This window comes from Ammospiza nelsoni, chromosome 4 (genome assembly GCF_027579445.1).
Source record: "Ammospiza nelsoni isolate bAmmNel1 chromosome 4, bAmmNel1.pri, whole genome shotgun sequence".
Taxonomy (NCBI): domain Eukaryota; kingdom Metazoa; phylum Chordata; class Aves; order Passeriformes; family Passerellidae; genus Ammospiza; species Ammospiza nelsoni.
The window spans coordinates 50691800-50709700 of NC_080636.1; the positions used below are offsets into that span (position 1 = coordinate 50691800).

The 17901-nt window shown below is 49.8% G+C and overlaps 2 protein-coding genes across 3 annotated transcripts in view; one reads left to right on the forward strand and one right to left on the reverse strand.

Annotated features, from left to right (window-relative positions):
• Positions 1-10046: 10046 nt before the first annotated feature.
• On the reverse strand, positions 10047-13200 carry PURG (purine rich element binding protein G). Its single transcript, XM_059470456.1, has 2 exons — positions 13144-13200; positions 10047-12221 (listed from the first exon to the last, which is right to left on the reverse strand). The coding sequence occupies exon 2, from the start codon at positions 12206-12208 to the stop codon at positions 11198-11200; it is 1011 nt and encodes a 336-aa protein (XP_059326439.1). The 5' UTR covers positions 12209-12221; positions 13144-13200; the 3' UTR covers positions 10047-11197.
• A 330-nt stretch (positions 13201-13530) lies between these two features.
• Positions 13531-17901, forward strand: part of WRN (WRN RecQ like helicase) — a 28577-nt gene continuing 24206 nt past the window's right edge. For both annotated transcript variants that reach the window (XM_059471019.1, XM_059471020.1), the window contains exons 1-4: positions 13531-13648; positions 14056-14158; positions 14879-14994; positions 15926-16071. In XM_059471019.1, the coding sequence (XP_059327002.1) occupies positions 14069-14158; positions 14879-14994; positions 15926-16071 (352 nt within the window). In that variant the 5' untranslated portion in view covers positions 13531-13648; positions 14056-14068. The remainder of the gene's footprint in view (positions 13649-14055; positions 14159-14878; positions 14995-15925; positions 16072-17901) is intronic.

The window sequence follows — 17901 nt, forward strand, 5'->3', positions numbered from 1 at the left end:
GAAGCTCTTGGAAGACTGAGAGCCTGGAGGAGGCTGGTTTTTAGGCTGAGGCAAGTGAAAAATCGCCATATTGTGCCCTCTTGCTTGTTTTGCACAACATCTTCAGCCTCGCTGAGAGGAAGAGGCTGGCGTGGGTTTTGAACAAGGAGAGAGAGCACCTCAAGGGCTATTGCAACAGCTCGAGGGCTGCAGAAGGGAGCAGGAGAGTGAACTTCCCTCTGTGAAGAGCCTGAGGAGCGAGGTTTAGGGAGGTTATCCCAGCTTTAGAAGGTGTCTCCTAAGAGCAGGAAAGAGGTGTGAAAAGCAACAGGTTAAAGTGCAGCTTGATGCTGCAGGCAGGAGTTAAGTGGGCACCACCTCTGCTTCCTGGTCTGGATTGGGGGTTTTCTCGGGGTTTCACATCTATCAGCATAAAACACACACTGCCAAGCAGACAGTTTTAAGCTCTCTTTAAAAGAAAAGTCTCTGTAATATGCCTTCACCAAGGTAACCTACAGTAAAAAGCTGGCAGCATCCATGAAAATGTTCATCAGGCGACTGCAGCACCTTCCTCCTCTTTTTTAATTTCTTTTTTTAAAATAAGACAGCTAGAAGGAACTTATCAGTGGTTAGCTCAAAGGGTTACCCCTGGCAGCACTGAGGGATGACTGTGCTGACATCAGCAGTAAATGCTGCTCTGGAGAGGGGGCCGGGATGCAGCAGGATTACGTGCACACTGCATGCTGGCACACACTGATCCCAGGACAGACATGCCTCTGGGCTCTCCAGAGAGGATGCACCAGAGGCAGAAGAGGAAGGATGAAAGAGCTGGGCTCCTGTGGTATCCAGGAAAAAGCTGTTGGCAGCTTCCCTCTGAGCTGTAATAGGACACACAGTACCTGTGGGTGGTGGTCCCTTGCCTAGCTCAGGTGTCTGCTGCCACTTTGACCCAGGTGCTATGGGCAGGCTCTGGTGGTCCCTGGTCCTGGTGGCTCCCACTGCAGCAAGCGGAGTCAGTACAGGACTGTAAGAGAGAGACAGGAGCTTGGCAGAGGCACAGCTCTTATCTCCACATCTTCATGCTTTGCTGTGGGCACTCTCCTCCCACGTGCCTGAATTTACAAACCCACATCAAACCCCTGGGTCGATTCCCAAACTGATTTGGAAGCATTTGCTATTACACATGCAGAGAAAAGCGACTCTAATTACTCTGCACCCCATTTAAATGTCCCGGGGAGAATGAAATCCTGGCACTGCTCAAAGAAACCAAATTGAGGTTACACATAACAAAGGATCCAGGCATGCCATTGAGCCGTGGTGGGAAGGAAGAGCCTGAGCTCAGAGCAGCACTTGCAGCAGATGCAGCAAAGCTCATCCCTGGGGAAGCTGTCAGACATTGCCTACAAGCGAGATGGTGTGCGCCGGCTGCTCGGAGTCTGCCACCAGCACAGCTCCAGATCTGCCCCAGGGAACTGCTCCATGGAGCCCTCTCCACATGGGAGCCATCCCTGAGGGAATGGCTGGCTGCAGGGTTAAATAACTCCTGCTTTGCTGCAGCTTCACCCCAGGAATCTGCCCCAGTCCAGAGGTAACGTCTGCCAGAGCCCCACCAGCCATGCAGCAGCTGCAGAAGCACGTGAGAGCTGTGGAACAGGATCCCTGGAATAGCTGAGGCCAAAACACACCAAAACAGACAGGGAGCAAAACGACTGTCTGGGAAAAATATAGCCAGCTCCACATCTTTTTGTCCTACATTGGCTGCAGCAGCCAGCAAACGCACAGTGAAGGAGGGAACCAAGGCACATTCGGGCTTTGCACAACATTTCCAGAGGGATTCATAATGAAAGCTTAAGGAAAAGATGCTGAACTTGTAAGAAAAAAAGAGGTTTAGGGCCCTCAAGCCAGGTCATGAACAAGACACGAACTCTGTGATCGAGCAGGAAAAAGGGACAACACTAGCAGGATCAGGCACTGCCAGCAAAGTGAGAGGAGAATGTCCCTATGCACTCAGCCATATAAACACCTACAGGGGTTTCTGCCTGTGCTGCTTTAGTGACCTTGATGTTTGGCAACCAGATGGAGCAAGGAATGTAATGCCAGCTTAAAGGATATGCTCTGAGGTAAGAGGCACAGAAGTTTGGCTCACCTTGTGAAACAGTGCCTATTCTCAGCTTACTGGTAAACATTTCAGCCAGAAAATTCTTTCCCTAATTTTACCACGATGGGGGAGATTATTAAAAAGGCTTAAATTAAAAAACTTCATCACTTACTACAGGGATGTGCTCATAAACTGAGTTGTTGAATCTAGGATAAATGCTACTGCCAAGAACTAGATGATACCCTTGCCCTCTGTTCTTGGCTGTCAGTAGCCTCTGCTCACCCCTGATAGGATATCTACCTGGGAAAAACTCTTTTCAAAGTGCCACCAGCACAATGCTCCACTTTTCAAACACTCTGCCATGCTTATTGGAGGCTCGGGAGAAAGACTGTCCTTGGAGGCCACTCAGTTCCCTCACAGATTCCTGTTCTAGGCAGCCCTATAGAGATCTCAGAAGTGTTCCAACATCTAGGAGGAAAGAACAAGCAGCGTGGTGAAGACAACCCAAACAGAAAACCCATCTACCTGCTGACTGCACACTGAGCTGCACTTACTCCAGAGCAGTGCTCCATCACCTCCCTCTCAGAGCCTAAGGTCTCTGGCCTTAGATTCCCCCTGCCAGCTTCCTTTTCCATCAGGTACCTCCCAACCAGGCAGCAGCACAGCAGCCTCCTCCGTGCCCAAAGCAAAAGTGACAATTTGCAAAACAGCCACAGGTCCAGGGGGAACGTGCAGAGACAGAGCAGCTCCTGCTCAGCACCAGTTGCCAAGGGAAGCAGTGGGAGCACTGCCAAGGCCAGGCTGGGCTCACTCCCTGGGAGCCCTGAGCTTTGCTCTTGTGCTCAAAGCCGGCGGGGTCACTGCTGCCAGCACACAATGTGCTCCAGATCCCCCCTGGACATGGAACAGCAGGGATAATTGATTTATGTTCAAAATACCAGGGCTGCATCGGCACACCCAGCCTTTTCCCTAGGAAGAGGAGGGAAGAAATAGCTGCCTGACACATGTGCCCCTCTGGAAGCTGCTAGGATGAATATACATCATACATTCATGTGCAGTGGTGGCACTGTGGGACAGCAGGAGCTTGTCTCTCCTTGGACCTACACAGAACTCCCAGATCTCCTCACACTAAAAATGTTACTGAGGGAAAGTTCATGCCAGTATTTCTGTGATTCTTGACACACTATCCTAGGAGATTTAGGAATCTAAGGGAAAACCTGTATTTCCAAACATGCTGGCACAGGGAGCTTATATTGTCATTTATTGTGCTTTCCCTACATTTGTGTTTGAACAGACTCATCAGAAAGCAACAAGAACATGACCAGGGCTAAAAATTACCCCATGTGGAAGGTTCTGTATTTCCTTTGGAAAGGATGCAGAAGAGACCTGACAACAGCCTTTAATTATATGTAAGAGCTACAGCAGAGAAGAAACCAAACTGTTTTTATAACTCCTCTGGAGAGCATGACCTGTAAGGCAGAGAGCAATAGAATAAGTTGAAAGCAAGGGACATGGACTGGACAGCAGGAAAAGTATCTGACAGGAAATAGGGTGAAATAGCTTAGGGAGGGAGTGTCGAGCTGGGAGTATCCAGCATGAGAGATTTAAAAGAACAGATTTTTTCCAGGTTGTTCAACTTGGGAAAAATATGAATGCTGTTTGCTCTGTACCCGGCCCTGAAATGCACATTAGAGGCATCCTTGCACTTGGCAAATTCAAGTTTAGAGTCAGGTAGGTTCCAAACCTTCCAAACACTACATTTCACCCCAAATTTCTCCCTGTCTTGCTTCCGGATACCATCAGTATTGATCAGCATCAGACCATCACAAGAACTCTTGCACTGCTTTGAGGTAGGAAGGTGTCATCCACCCCCTTTTAGTGGTGGAGAACAGGCACAGGCAGGATAAAGCCAAAACAATCCCATCTCCATTATCAGGAGGCCCAGCTCCACACACTGACAGCTTTCCCATAGTCCAGACAATTACTCCAGCACTTCACTGGTTCAAAGCACAGCTTTCAACAGCTGTTGACACCGACCCCTGATGCACCTCAGCCCTCAGAGTGGCAGGCCCAGGAAAGCAAAGGCGGTACAAGTGGTGATCATCCTCAGAGTCTTGTTAGAAACCACACAAAACCCTTTGCAAAGGCATGAGATTGTTCTTGAAAGCCACTTTTGTTCTACTCTGATCCACTCCAGCCTTCACCAACTCCTTTCCTTGGAAATGGAAAAGAGCAGCTGCCCCACGGATACACACAACACTCCATCACTCATTTCTGGAGCGGGAGGCAGCCGATGTGGAGCAAGGCTCTGGTGAAAAGCACACACAAGCATCCAGGCACCAGCAAACCTTACAGGCCACCAACAACTGAGTTCTCCTCTGAGCTTCTGTCTGTATTCCTGGGCAAGCCCAGCAAGAGCCCAGCCACGTGAGCCTCCGAGAGCGAGCTGTAAAAGCAGTAACTCCACCCATTGGACACACTTGGCCCCGGTGGGATGGTTGGCAAGGTTAGACACTTGCAGAGCGTGTTACTGATCCCAAAGAGGAAGGAGAACCAGCCCAAGAGAACCACCCTGGTCCCCAGGGAGTACAGCATTAGGATCCAGGCTCTGTGTCTCCTTCCCCAGCTCTGTGGGACTCCAGTGCTGAAGGTGCTGCCTATTCCTCCTACTAGGGATACAACCATCACCATGCTCTATGATTCCCTGGAGCACGCATCCTGTCCTCGCTTCCCTCCGCCCCCTCCTGCCTTTTTGTTCCTCTGCCTTGGTGAGAAGCACTTATCTCTGCTCTTACTCCCCCTCTCCCTCTGCATTGTGCCAACAACATGTGCTCCCAACAAGCCAACAAGAACCAGATGGGAATACTTGTAAGAGCCTGGGGTTAACCCGTGTCTTTTATCCCACATACTCTCTGCTGTTTTGAAATGCAGATTCTATTGCAGTGTAAAGATTTAAGGTTAGTAGTAGAGTATGTTGATATTGCTTGTGAAACCCATCTCGTTCCTATGGCACGCTGATCATCTCCAATACGGGAAACAGAACAGACAGATAGTCTGTTTAATGTCTCCAAGGGAAGGACCTATTGGAAACAGGGGGGAAATGAGTATTTGCAATATGCCCGTGCATATCTATCTCTAATACTCTTCTCTCCCTCGCCCCTGCGTTCATTTGTGCCCACATATGAATTGACAGATGTTGTGCCAGTGGGGCTGGGCACGAAGCCTCGGCTCTCTCCGGCTGCCAGCAGCCGCCACCGAGGGCCATCTCTGCCTCCAATTAATCTCTGCATGGCAAACGATCAGGACCAAGAGCAAATGCAAACTCCTGCCTGCCGGATGGATTTCCTCCACTGTGGTAAGAAATCCATCCGATTGTCTGTGTGTCCAACCAACACCTCCAGGGCAGGAGCAGTTACCCCTCACAGTTTAATACTGGTGTGTTGGATGGCTCTAAAACCCCCAAAAAGACAGAATATGCCTCTTCAAGTTTCGGCTCTGTGCAGAGCTAGCAATTTCCATGTGGCACTCCAAGCGTTTCTGTGCAGCCTAGCAATTAAGAAGATGAATTAGCAAGTCGTTAATGACGGTTTTACTGGGGGGGGCAGCCAGGCCCCTGGAGGCCAGGCTAGTAGGAACACCACCACATTCCCCACACATGAGAAAGCCAGCAGGCACCTGCACCTTTCCAGAAGTTGGTGCACACGAGAGAGCCCCGAGGCTGCGGGTCCGGGTTCCGCGTGATGCCTCCCTCCGCACGGGGAGGGAGCGATCCAATTACATCCATCACAGAAATGCCAAAACGACATCCGCCTTATAAAACCTCAATTTACGCTCTGACATTTCTGGAAAACCAATTTTTAATCCATGTCATCTATCAGGAGTCCTTGATATTTTACTTCACCTCAATGCTTTATATATACTGTTGCCTTTATTGAGGTGCAGGTGGGGAACTGAACACAGGCTGACAAAATATTAGGAAGAAAAATTGATGTCAGCCCATGAAGGCTTCCGCAGGTTTTGGAGGAACAGAACAGCAAAAGATCTGGCTTTAGCTTTTTCCAAATCCCCCAAATCCAGAAGCACCTTCTCCCCTAGCTGGGGCTCTTTTCCTGTGGCCATGACAGCCTCGCTTGGGTGTAGCTTATGGTGCAGCCTTTATATGCACTCCTTCTTGAATAAACTCTTAATTTCAAACACAACCTTTACATGAAAGCAAAGGAAGGGAAAGGTGAATTTTAGACATCACATCATGTTAAATCATTAAAAATAAAGGGCAACTTAATTTTGGAGTAAGCAGCATAGAAAATTAAACAGAAGGTCTAATTTTCTTCAGGAATTCTTTAATAAATTGCATATATCTAGTGTATGTACAGCAAAAGTGGGAATGCCATGAAACTGAAAAAGCTTATTAGATAATTTTTGACCTGGTGCAAAATCTGCCCAGTGAAAATACACAATAATAAACTCCTTTCTACTATAAAAATTACTAGAATTGGAAAACAAGACTGCAAGTCACGCAAGCAGAAGGCTTCCTAACCACCAGCAGCTCACTTCCCTGGGAGTTTAGGTCACTTCAATAGGCCATAGGGGAAAAAAAATGATGCAATTATCAGACTAGGACATTTGTAGCTGAAAAAAAAAAGTGCTGACATTGATTTTGATAATTGCTCGGGGGTTCTTTTTTGTACAAAGGACGTGATTATAATACTTCTGCTTGGGATTTTATGAACATGGCAGTACAGATTTGCAGAGCCAGGGGTTGTAAAATGGCACACAGACATGACGTGGCTGGCAGCTGCCTCTTTACAGCTCTCACCTCTCCTCAATGACGCCTCCAAGGAAGAGCTTTGCCTTCTTTTAACTACGCTTCCCCTTGCTGCCCTGCTGAAAACCTACAGGATTCTTCCGAGGGCTGCGGCCAGGAGCTCACACTCAGCCCGATTGGAATAACGTGTTTATCCAGACCGGTGGTGGGAGCAGACGTCCCCCCCTCAGACTGCACTTCAGATAAATAAGGTTATTTCGCTACGAGCTACTACAGGCTACAATATACTCACATAAATATAGTAATGCCTATACGTGGATATGAATCGGTATATATCGGATACAGATAAGAAACACTAACGACGACGAGTAGATACCAATAACCACTGCAGCTTCTCGCTGGGTAAAGTCCACCGTCCATCCAGGCTGCACGCAGGGAGCCCACGAGGAAGGGTTCTGCCCTCTCCACACCAGTGCAAAATGCTTCCCAACCCTTCCATAGCTCTGTACTTTACCAGGAAAGCCGGCTCCGTGGGCCGCACCCAACACAACGTTCCCCCATCTGCAAGGCAGGGGAAGCCCCCCAGCCCCTTCCATCTGGGATAAGCTTTGCAGGGACCACCCCGCCTTTGGCGCCAGCAGCAGGGAAAGCCAGGTACGGGGCAGCTGCTGGACTTGGTTTTGTCAAGACTACAAGAGCAAAGCTCGGCTTTAAGCCTTGATAGCAACATGGGGGGCCCAGTTTGCGGAAGGGGTGAGGTGCCGCTGCGACGGCGGAGCTGAAGGCGCTCAGCAGCTCTGCAACATTGCAATGTAAAAAACCAAATCATCATCCCACTCTTGGTGGTTTGAGAGGATCCTCAATACAGTGCCTGTCCTCCTCTAACACACGAGCAGAGCTGGACTGAGCAGGATCAACAGGTCTCTAACAGATAGGTGTGCATGCAGGAGACGGCTTCTCTCGGCATTAGACTACGTTACCAAAGCATCCCCTTACCGGAGCGGGAGCAGAAATGTGCTCCTAGCATTATTTACACAATATAAAGTGCATTAGGATTTAATAATTCAACTGACAGACTTTCTGCCGGGACCATAGAATTTTGAAACAGAGGTGAGGGCTTGAATAGGAAATTCTCTCATGAGAAAAAGAGGTTCAGACCGGTGCTCTTCACCCTGTCCTCCTAAGGATTGTTTTTGGCCGTTCTTTCTAGTGCAAATAAGCTTGTGTTTTCTCAAGTTTAAGGGACATGGCAGTTTCAGGGCGTCAGGAACAAACACTTAAAACACATCAGGGATTCACCGTTCCAGAGCTTTCTCGCTGGGCCCTCCTGGGCACCAGCAGCCCGAGCGGTCACTGCTCTGGGAAGCTGAGGACGCACTGCCAAAAATACAAAGGAACCCGTTTCCGAATCTCACCATTCAAGTCTTGCATTGCTACACTCCGAGTGCATCCCTACTGCTCTCCAGCCCAACATCCGCTTCCCATCGCCTGGAGAGCCGTCCTCCCCCAACCCAACACCGGTGCTTCCCGTGGCAATGGAAACCCAGAGCTGCTGCTCTACCCATGAGAGATCGGCAATGAACGTGAAGATCCCGAGCCAGGTTTGGATACTAAGGTGCAGCCTGTGCCAGGGGAGTAAATACATGAGCGGATCCTATGGGATACCTGCATGCCAGAACCAAGGCTGGCCGTCGCTGGATTCCTGGGTGACATTTACAAGAAACTAACGGCATTGGAAGGCCAATTCACTAACAAAAGAAAAAGAGTTTTTTTTAAAAACGGGCAGCAAGAAGGAAAGCAATTTTGCATCCTTTTTTGCATCTTATAAAATGGTGAAGAAAACATCTCTTTCCAATCATGAGTAATTTCCTCACCAATGCTACAGGAACACAGGGAAGGCAGTAGCACTTACAACACACTCAGCCACTTAGGCTAATTCCAACCCAGGAGCTTTTACGATCCCTTGAGGCAGAGGTGGGCAGGGATGGGAGATGCCGAGCACACACAGGGAAGGAGAGCATAAAAAGTTCGTACATTCATAGCTCCGGTTTGTTGGACTAGAAGTGAATTTTTTTACCTCAGGCACTGTGACGGGCAGCAGCAGTCAGCGATGCGCTAATGTACGCATCAACGACTCATTCACTAAATTCTGGTTTCACACCATAACAGGATGTGGAGTTCTTTTAACGTGGGGTTTGGTGGGGTTTTTTTTTTAATTGACCTGTTAAAACCATTGGGACGAAAGCCGCGAGAGCGCTGATGAACCAGGACCCCGCACAACGCCCGCTGATTCATCATGGTCCACTGGCTGTTCGAGTGATGGAGTGAGGAACCTCTTCCAGGTTTGAAAAGGGACCTGAAAGAGCAACCTATGGAGAAAGGGATGGGAGTTTTTGACACTAAGCCAAAGGCTTGGTTGCTGTAACTGCTATATATGGTTTTAAAGGGGGAATCACCTAAAACAGTGAAATTAACTTTCTTACTTCTTGTCACAACTGTAACATTTTCCTAAAGGTTCTTTGGTGACTTTGGTGCAAGCTGTTATTTTTTTTCTTTTTTTTTTCTTTTTTTAAAATTAAAACAGATTAACTAGTTTTAGTTCCCAAACTAAAATCCAGATTATCCTCTTGGTTCCCAACCCTGTCTCCCCAACCTTTCTCATTATGACATTAACAGGCAACAGCATTTGGATTGAGCGTGGCCATGCAGTGTGCAGGTGGCTCCAGACTCAGAGTGGTGAACAGTCTTGGTTGGAGATAAAGATGTTTCTCAAAAGGTTAAAAAGTAAAAAAGGTCATGGCTGCATGGAAAAACAGCTGGTCCACATGCACACTAGGCCACTCTGTAATGAAACAATTTGAGTGATTACAAATATCTGATCAGACATGGTAAAGCCTGCTTAAAACAATCTTAAAGGTGAGCAACGCACTACTAGAAGTACCTGGAGCTCAGTCAAACTCCCGCTGGTTCAGGGGGAAGAAGCTGGTTGCCCAAAGGCTGGGCAAGCCTCTTATCCTATAAATATTCATGTTTTAAGAAACACAGAACCTTTCATCAACCTCCCAACCAGGTAATTGCACACATTCTCCCTCCAGGCAGAGAGTTAATATCACAAGATTTAAAATTACATCACAAAGACTCCAGGATGACAGCAAAACCTTGGGGCAGGCAGGCGAGATCGGGACTGGAGCAGCTCAAGGACAGCTCCAGCTCCGAGCTGGGGGGGAAGGTGGTGATGGGAGGGCACGGATGTTGTCTCCCCAGCACCACCCACAACCAGCACAACAGAAAAACCAACGGGGCATCCACCACAGCTTCCAAAATGCGCCACGAGCGAGTGTGACAGAGATGCCTTTCTACACGAATCCAGTGGCGCACCCAACACCCCAAAGGTCTTCCCATGGCAGGAGGAGGAAAACACCCAAAGGCTTTCCTCGCCCAGGTCACATCCCGAACCACGTCAATCTGGGAGAGGAGCCGGGAGCCTCGGCCACGGCATTCCTTCCACCTCCCAACACCCGCTCCACACCTAATACAAAAATACCTTCTGAAATTTTGGACAAAATGCGTTAAAAATAAAATAAAAAAAAAAGATCACCAGCCTCTAAGGGGCAGAACATGGAGATGAGGAGTGGTTATCATTCACTGCCAATAATTCAGGAGGCTGAGCACTCTGCTGTCCTGGGGTACTCAGGTGATCTGGTCAGCACAAAACTACGGGATGAACGACAGCTCTTCTGCCCTTCACTGGCATGTGACTGAGGTCTGATGGGTTATCAGGACTTTACCCATAAACAGACTATCATTTCCAACTCAACAACCAGGAGATGTCAACTTTTAAACCTCTCTCCCTCCTCACACACAGACCAGAGATTCACGTGGAGCCGATTTTTGCCATAAATGCTCTACAACAGTGCTGCTTGGCCTTCAGACCGGGCACGGGCAGAAGCCAGTCCTGAAAAACTGGTGATAAGCAGAAACTGATACATTTCATGGTAAGGTTCAGGGCAGGGGTACTTTTGTATCGTGTTTAAGTGCAACACAAGCCTTTTCTAGACTATTTAAAGGTCAGGGTGCCGGATTTTGTTTGTGCTGATACTCATACTTCCACAGTCTCCAACACTCGAAGCAGCTGACTCATATGGACTTGGGAGGTTGGTCCTTTTCTAAGACACACGGAGATGTTTTGGGCATAGTTTAACGTGATAACCAGACTCCTATAACATTATATACTGGAGTTACCAAGAACTACCAGAAAAGGACTTTACAAAAAACTGGGGCAACTTGGAATTACTATAGGTCAGTCCCTCTCACCAATTTCTGCTTGCTTTGTTTGGTTAATCGTCCAATGCACTCTATTCCAGACCCTCTTGCTCTTCACCACTGTCCCCTCTGGCATCCATTCTTTTCTCTTTATGGCTGTTGTAAATTCTCCTCATCTCTTCTTCGTACTTGATAAAATTTTCCCCGAACCGTGTCCACGCTTTGTAGGGAACTGTGATGGTGTTACGGTAGGGCGGCCTCACCTCACTTACCTTCAGGAAGATGCCGTACCTGTTGGATCCCACGTCAAAGTAGAAGCGCTTGTTGTCCACTCGGAAGGAGGTGCCCTCGGGCAGCTCCGGGGGCTCCTCACCTCCCCCCCGGCGATCTTCTATGTCCCCCTCACCATACTCTTCAATCAGCTGCACCAAAGCATCCCTGAACTCGATCATGCCTTGCGCCGGCAGGACGATCGTCTGCTCCTGTCCCAAGCCATGGCCGAAGTAGCCCATCATGCCAGGTCCCCTGCTCATGGTCTGCCTAATCCGCAGGAAGCGCCCGCGCTGGTTCTCCTTCAGGTCCAGGTAGTACTTCCTGTTGTCCCTCTCGATGTACTCCGTTTTGAGGACGCTGTGAGGGGGCTCTTCGGAGCCCACGGAGGCCGGGGGTGAGGGCGGTGGGTGCTGCGGCCGCCTCCGGGGATGCTGATCCTTGTCATTGCTGTGCTCGTGCCGGTGCCCATGGCCGCCCTTCAGGCCCAGGTGGGCGTAGTGCTCGATGAAGTCCCCCAGGCAGTCCTTCAGCTCGGCAGCCACCGACAGGGAGAGGGTCAGCTTGCTCTTCCTGATGTTGTCCTGCCTGCCCCTTCCTATCCAGACCTCGGCGATCTTCAGGAAGCGGCCACGGGAGCTCTGCTTCACATCCAGATAAAACCGCTTCTTTTGGATGTCCACCCTCTTGGAGGCCAGCTCCTGGATCTCCATGCAGCTCCCCTGGGAGGAGGCCGGGTAGTGGTACTGCTGCTGGGACTGGGAATAAATGTTCCTGTGCAGGCCAGAGCCTCCCAGGTTCCTTCCTCCTCCTCCTCCTCTCCCTCTTTCCATCTTTACCGATCAGCTGGAAACAATACACAACAGAGACACAGATAACAACATCAGCACCAGGGGCCTGCTCAGCTCCTCGGCGGCGGCTCCGCTCGGCGCCGCTCTCCCTACAAAGGCTCCTGCATCCCTCTCCGCTGCCACTGGCACGCAGCATCGCAGCCCGAGGATCCCGGGCGCTCTTCCCCTCCCGTGCTCCGGCTGCCGGACAAGGGAGCCCCGATTCCAGTGGCACTCCCCGGCAACACTCCCTGCCCTGCAGCCCACCTGTCCTGCCTTGTGGTGCCACAGACCCTCCAGCTACCCCACGGGGGTGGGTTATGGTGCCCTGTTTCGGGGAGCACTCACCCCTCTCCCCGGGCTGCGGCTCCCCTCTGCAGGGTCTATCCCCGAGCCGCTGCCTTCCCCCTCCATCACCCCCTCTGCTCTTCCTCCCAGGGCACGGGGGCTGCACTGGGGTTTCCTCCAGCACTGCCCTCCTGTCCCCCGCTACCCACGGAGCCCCCCCGCCACTGCATATCCTGCCCCAGTGCCCTCCAGCCTCCAGTTCCTTCCCCCGGTAGTGCCCCAGTGCCCCTCTGGCCCCTCACGGCCCCAGTACCGGCCCTTGGTGCCCTAAGAGCCCTCTAGCACTGCCCCCGGTAGTGCTCCCCTAGCCCCCAGCGCCCCACTACTGCGCCCCAGTGCTCCCCATCACTGCACCTCCAGCCCCAGCGCTCCCATAACTTCACCCCTTGCCCCCCAGCGCCCCAAAAGTGCCGCCCGGCGCTCCCAGTACTGCCCCCAACGCCCCAAAAGTGCCCCCAGCGCTGCCAGCGCCGCCCCCGAGCGCCCCCAGTGTCCCCCGGCACAGCATCTCCGGCCCCATCACTGCCCCCCGCAGCCCCGCGGCCCCTCCGTGGCCCCCGGAGCCGCGCTCCCCACGCCCGGTCACTCACCCCGCAGCGCCCATCGCCGCCGCTGCCCTTCAGCCGCCGCCGCCGCCACCGCCCGCAGCCGGCGGCCCCGCCGCCCCCCCCCCTGCCGCGCAGAGCCACGGGCTGGCGCTCCCCCGCCGCCCGCTCCGCCCCGGCCCTCCCCGGCCCGCCCCGGCCCCGCCCGGCCGAGATCGGCGGCGGCGGCGGCAGCGCGGGGGGCGCCGGGGGGTGCGCGGCCCTTACGACGGCGAGACTACAACACCCACAGTGCTCCGCGGCCGCCGCGGTACCGTGCGTGCGCGTCACCTCGGGTAACCCGAACCGAGGCGGGGCGCCATCAGTGGCGTATTTAGGGCGCGACGCGGGGTGACGCGTAATGTGCGCTCGGGCTCCGTGAGGGCGGGCGCCGCTCCCAAGGACCGGAGCGCGGGGAGGCCGCGGCGGCCGAACGGGCTCGGGGCCCCCGCGCCGCGCTCGGAGCTGCTGCCGGCCTGCGGCGGGCTGCGAGGGGACACCGGCTGAAGCGGTGAGTGCGCTGCTGGGGGGCCCGGGAGCACTGGGGCACAGCAGGGCAGCCGCTCCCTGGGGGCCCTGGCGGCCTGCCCAGCGCTGAGGGCGTTCAGTGTTCGTGTAGCAAGTCAGGCGTGTTAGCCGTGGCTATTGTCGTGCTTTAGTGTAAAAATGCTTGTTTGGTGTTGAAATGCAGGGGGGTGTTGGTTGTGCTGCTGTACACCAAGGGAAAAGTCTGCTTAGCCTTGAAAATAAATTAAAAATGAAGATATTTTCATAACCTTGATTAGACCTGATGATAGTGACAGCTGACTTCCCCATGAGCTGCTGATTGTTCTAATTTTTTCTTGTCTTTATTAGTCCCAGAAATGGATGTAGTAGCTGACTGTTCTGTTTTCTTTTTGTTCTCTTTATCAATTCTAGAAATGTGCCAGAAATGGATGGGATAGCTGCTGGCCTGCGGGATAAGTATCCCCAGTGGATGCTCACAGAGAGCCAGGACGAAGCTTCCTTGGGGCACACAAAGGTGGGTCCTGGCTCACTGCAGAGCAACCCAGCTCTGGAGAATGTGTGAATGTTCAGTGTAAAAATGCCCATGAGGAGGGACCATCCCTGAAACAGCTTCAATAGTTAGGTAATCAATTAATTAATGAGAGAGGGGGAGAACAGAGGGTGCAGTTCAGCAGCTTTTATTACACCAAGTGGTATAAAATATATAATTATTTAGTTAGATAATTAGTTCGTAAATATATAATATTTATATATGATATAAATATTAAAATAGATATCATTTGTGCATATAAAATATATAAAATTTTATATTATATTTATATATAATATAAAATGTAAGTATAAAATAGAATAGATAATATTTGTATTGTATTAGTAAATATGTAATATTAGTAAATATATAATTATTTAGTTAGATAATTATCTAACTGTTGATAATTAATATATAATTATCAGTGGTTAGATAATTAATTCATTAATGAGGGAGGGGGAGAGCAGAAGGTGCAGTTCAGCAGTTTTTATTCCACCAAGTGGGAGTAAATGATTAGCTGATTAGTAGGTGTTTATTAAAAGTTATCAGGTGAAACAACAGTAATTTTGACTTTTTGTTCACTAGGGAAGATGGGATAGGAACCCAAATGTTTTGATGATGGGGCTGTGTGAGCCTGGCTGGGATGGGTGTCCCTGGTGAGGAGGGGAGTGGCAGATAACCAGTCTCCCAAATTTGCTTTCTCAGAAGCCTGGTGCCCAGAGGAGTGTTCTGGAGGATGGGCTGCCTTTCTTGGAGTTCTCTGGCTCTGTTGTTTATAGCTATGAAGCCAGTGACTGTTCCCTCCTCTCAGAAGATATCAGGTAACAGCTCACGCTCAGTTTTTTCCATCTTTCCCTTGAGTGCTCCTGTGTTTTTGGAAGGGGCTCAGCTGTTGGGAATAGTTTCCCATTTGGCCTTGTTGGTGGGAGATGCCATTGCTGAGCCTTTCTGTTCCTCAGAGCAGAGGCTGTGAGGGCTCCAGTGCAGACTGAGTGCCTTTCACAGGATGGGTCATTCCATGTGCTTCCTTGGCTTCATGGATGAGTGTTAGTTCCTAATTAATCCATTAATTGGGAGTGTATGTGTAAAGAAATTACAGTAAATTTGTAGTGCAAGTACATTATTATTTCCCCCTTTTTTTTTTTGTGTAGCACAGCTCATGATGCTGGGGGAAAAAAGTTGTGTGCAACACTTCCAGTGCTGTGGGATAAATAAAGGACTGTCTTTCAAGGGATCCTAGGGTGAACCCTTTACAGGAATAAAAATTACTCCTTTTTTCCTCTGCCTGTCCTTGAGGCCTGTGTGGCAAAGTTGTAGTAGTGGGGATTAAAGGTTCTGTCCCTGTTGTGGTGCTGAGGGAGAAGAGGTGGGAAATTTGGGAGTCCAGGGAAGAAGGGAGTGGTGTGGGAAAGGTGTTTTGAGCTTGTTTCATTTCCCATTGCCCTGCGCTGATTTGACTGGAAAGGAAATCAGGTAGGAAATCAGTTTAATTTTGATGTGCTGGTAATTGCTGAGTGTCCTTCTCTGCACCCACCACCTGCAGCTGTTTTTAACAATGTGTATTTGTGTTTGCAGGCAGGTCTGCAGGGTTTTGCAGCATTTCAGGGGCTCTGTGGGTCAGCACCAAGTGCTCAGAGCTGTGGGATGCTTTCTGTGCCCTGCAGGTGTGACATAGGGGTGTCACACAACCTCTGCTGTCAGTGGCAGGTGTTGGAGCAGCAGGTAAATGTGGGAATTTCTGCTCCTTTCCAGGCAGAGCCTGTCAGAGGGGGCTGCTGTGGGCTTTGACATCGAGTGGCCCCCATCCTACACCAAGGGCAAGATGGCCAGAACAGCTGTAATCCAGATGTGTGTGGCTGAGGACAGGTGCTACTTGTTCCATGTCTCCTCCATGGCAGGTACTGTGCTTCCTCTCTTATTTGGGGCATGAACTGCTCTCTGTTTCTCCTGGTTATCTCTGAACTGAAGCCTTGAGCAATGGCTGACATATCCTACCACATGGGACAGTAAAACCCCACCCTTTTCCTCCCCTTTCCCACCTAAAATAAAGGGATTTATTCATTGAGTGATGACTGTATATTAAGACAATCTTAGATGTGCTTGAAAACAGGGTGTGGGTTCTGATTATTTTTCTACGTGGGAATGTTTTATTCCAGTTTTAAAAATTTAATTCTCTGCTCCTTTAATGAGTTTCCTGTTTAGTGCCAAAATAAACAGTGAACCTAAATAGAGCAGGCTGTGGGTTTTATTGTGTTTTGGTATTTTTGGTTTTTTTTTTTTTTTTTTTTGTTACATTTGGCCTCAACAAGGAGCCTCAAAAATGATGGCTGTTGTGCTTTGTTCCCAATTCCTGCGTTGTGTGACATCAGCTTTGGGAAAGAGGCCTGGGTACCTGGTGTGATGCAGCTGTGGGGAGAGAAGGGGGTGTGCTTAGCAGAGGCTGAATTCATTATGGATGTGAATAAAAGCTTCCAAATAGGGAAAATAGGGATAAGGGAGGGAGATGGCAATTTTATAACCTTTGGTTTAAAATGTTAGATTAAAAATATGCCTGGGAGAGGTTTCTGATTTCCCTGGGGGACTCATGCTGAGGTATAATAGTGATAATTTTAATGTTTGTGTTCAATCCTTTGTCATTTAGAGCAAATGGGGTGGAAAATTTAATTGCTGGAGGCTCTTCCATCGGGGAGGCTGGAGAGCACAAAGGAAAATGATGTGAGGAGAGGAAGCTGAGGGAACAATAGCCATAAAGAACTGCAATGCTTCCGCTTCTGGCAGGGGAGATGTTTGTGCGGCTGCTGTGGTACAGCAAAAGGGGAGGTTTCCCTCTGGATGGCTTTCCAAAGTGCTTCCTTTTGCCAGTGGAGGATGCACTTTGAACTGAGTGACTTGGGCAGGGACCAGAGCCAATTTCTGCTTCTTATGGCAGTATATGTGATCTGCGGAAATCTGGCCAAACCAGAAGAAAAAAACAGCAAGTCCTAGCAGAAAAGCTTTCTCCTGCAGGAGGAATTGGGCCTTATTGGACTGTGCATAAATGGCAAAACCATGTTTATTTATTTATTAGGAAGACTGTTCACCATTTTCCATTTTTTAGTGTTTTTTAAAAAATTTCCTTACAGATTTCTCAAACTGTGGTCTGTTTTCTCAGATTGTGGCCTTTGCACAGTCTTCAACTTTGACTAACAAAAAACCAGAAAATTCTCTTTTCTAGGAAATGGGGCAGGACTCATTGACTGGGGAGTGCCCATCCTGGAAGGTTGTAGTGATGATTCCCTTAGGTGAAAACCCCTTGCACATATGCAGGCTTGTATTTGGTTGAATTATCTTTATTTGTGGAGGGTTTTCCATATTTTCCCATGGCTCACATGCTTTGGGAATGCTGTAATTCGTCTGCCTCTCACAGCACCAGCTTGCTGCTGTCTGGGGGGGGTTTACCAGTTATTTTTTTAAAGCTTTGGGGTGGATCTGCAGTTTTTGCAGTGCACAGGAAATTGGCTGTGACTGCAAATGTAGAATGGCAGCCAGCAAAGGGCAGAGACAATTGTGCACAAATAAAATCAGTGGTGCCAAGTGTTTGTTGAAGTACATAAATGCATATTGCAGGGCTGGGAAAAGGTGGTGTTTGCAATGAGAGCCAAGGCAGGTGAGCAGTGTGCCTGTGCAGCTCTGTGTTTGCAGGTACTAGATTTGCACTTTTGAGACTAATTCAGGGTATCCAGCTGTGG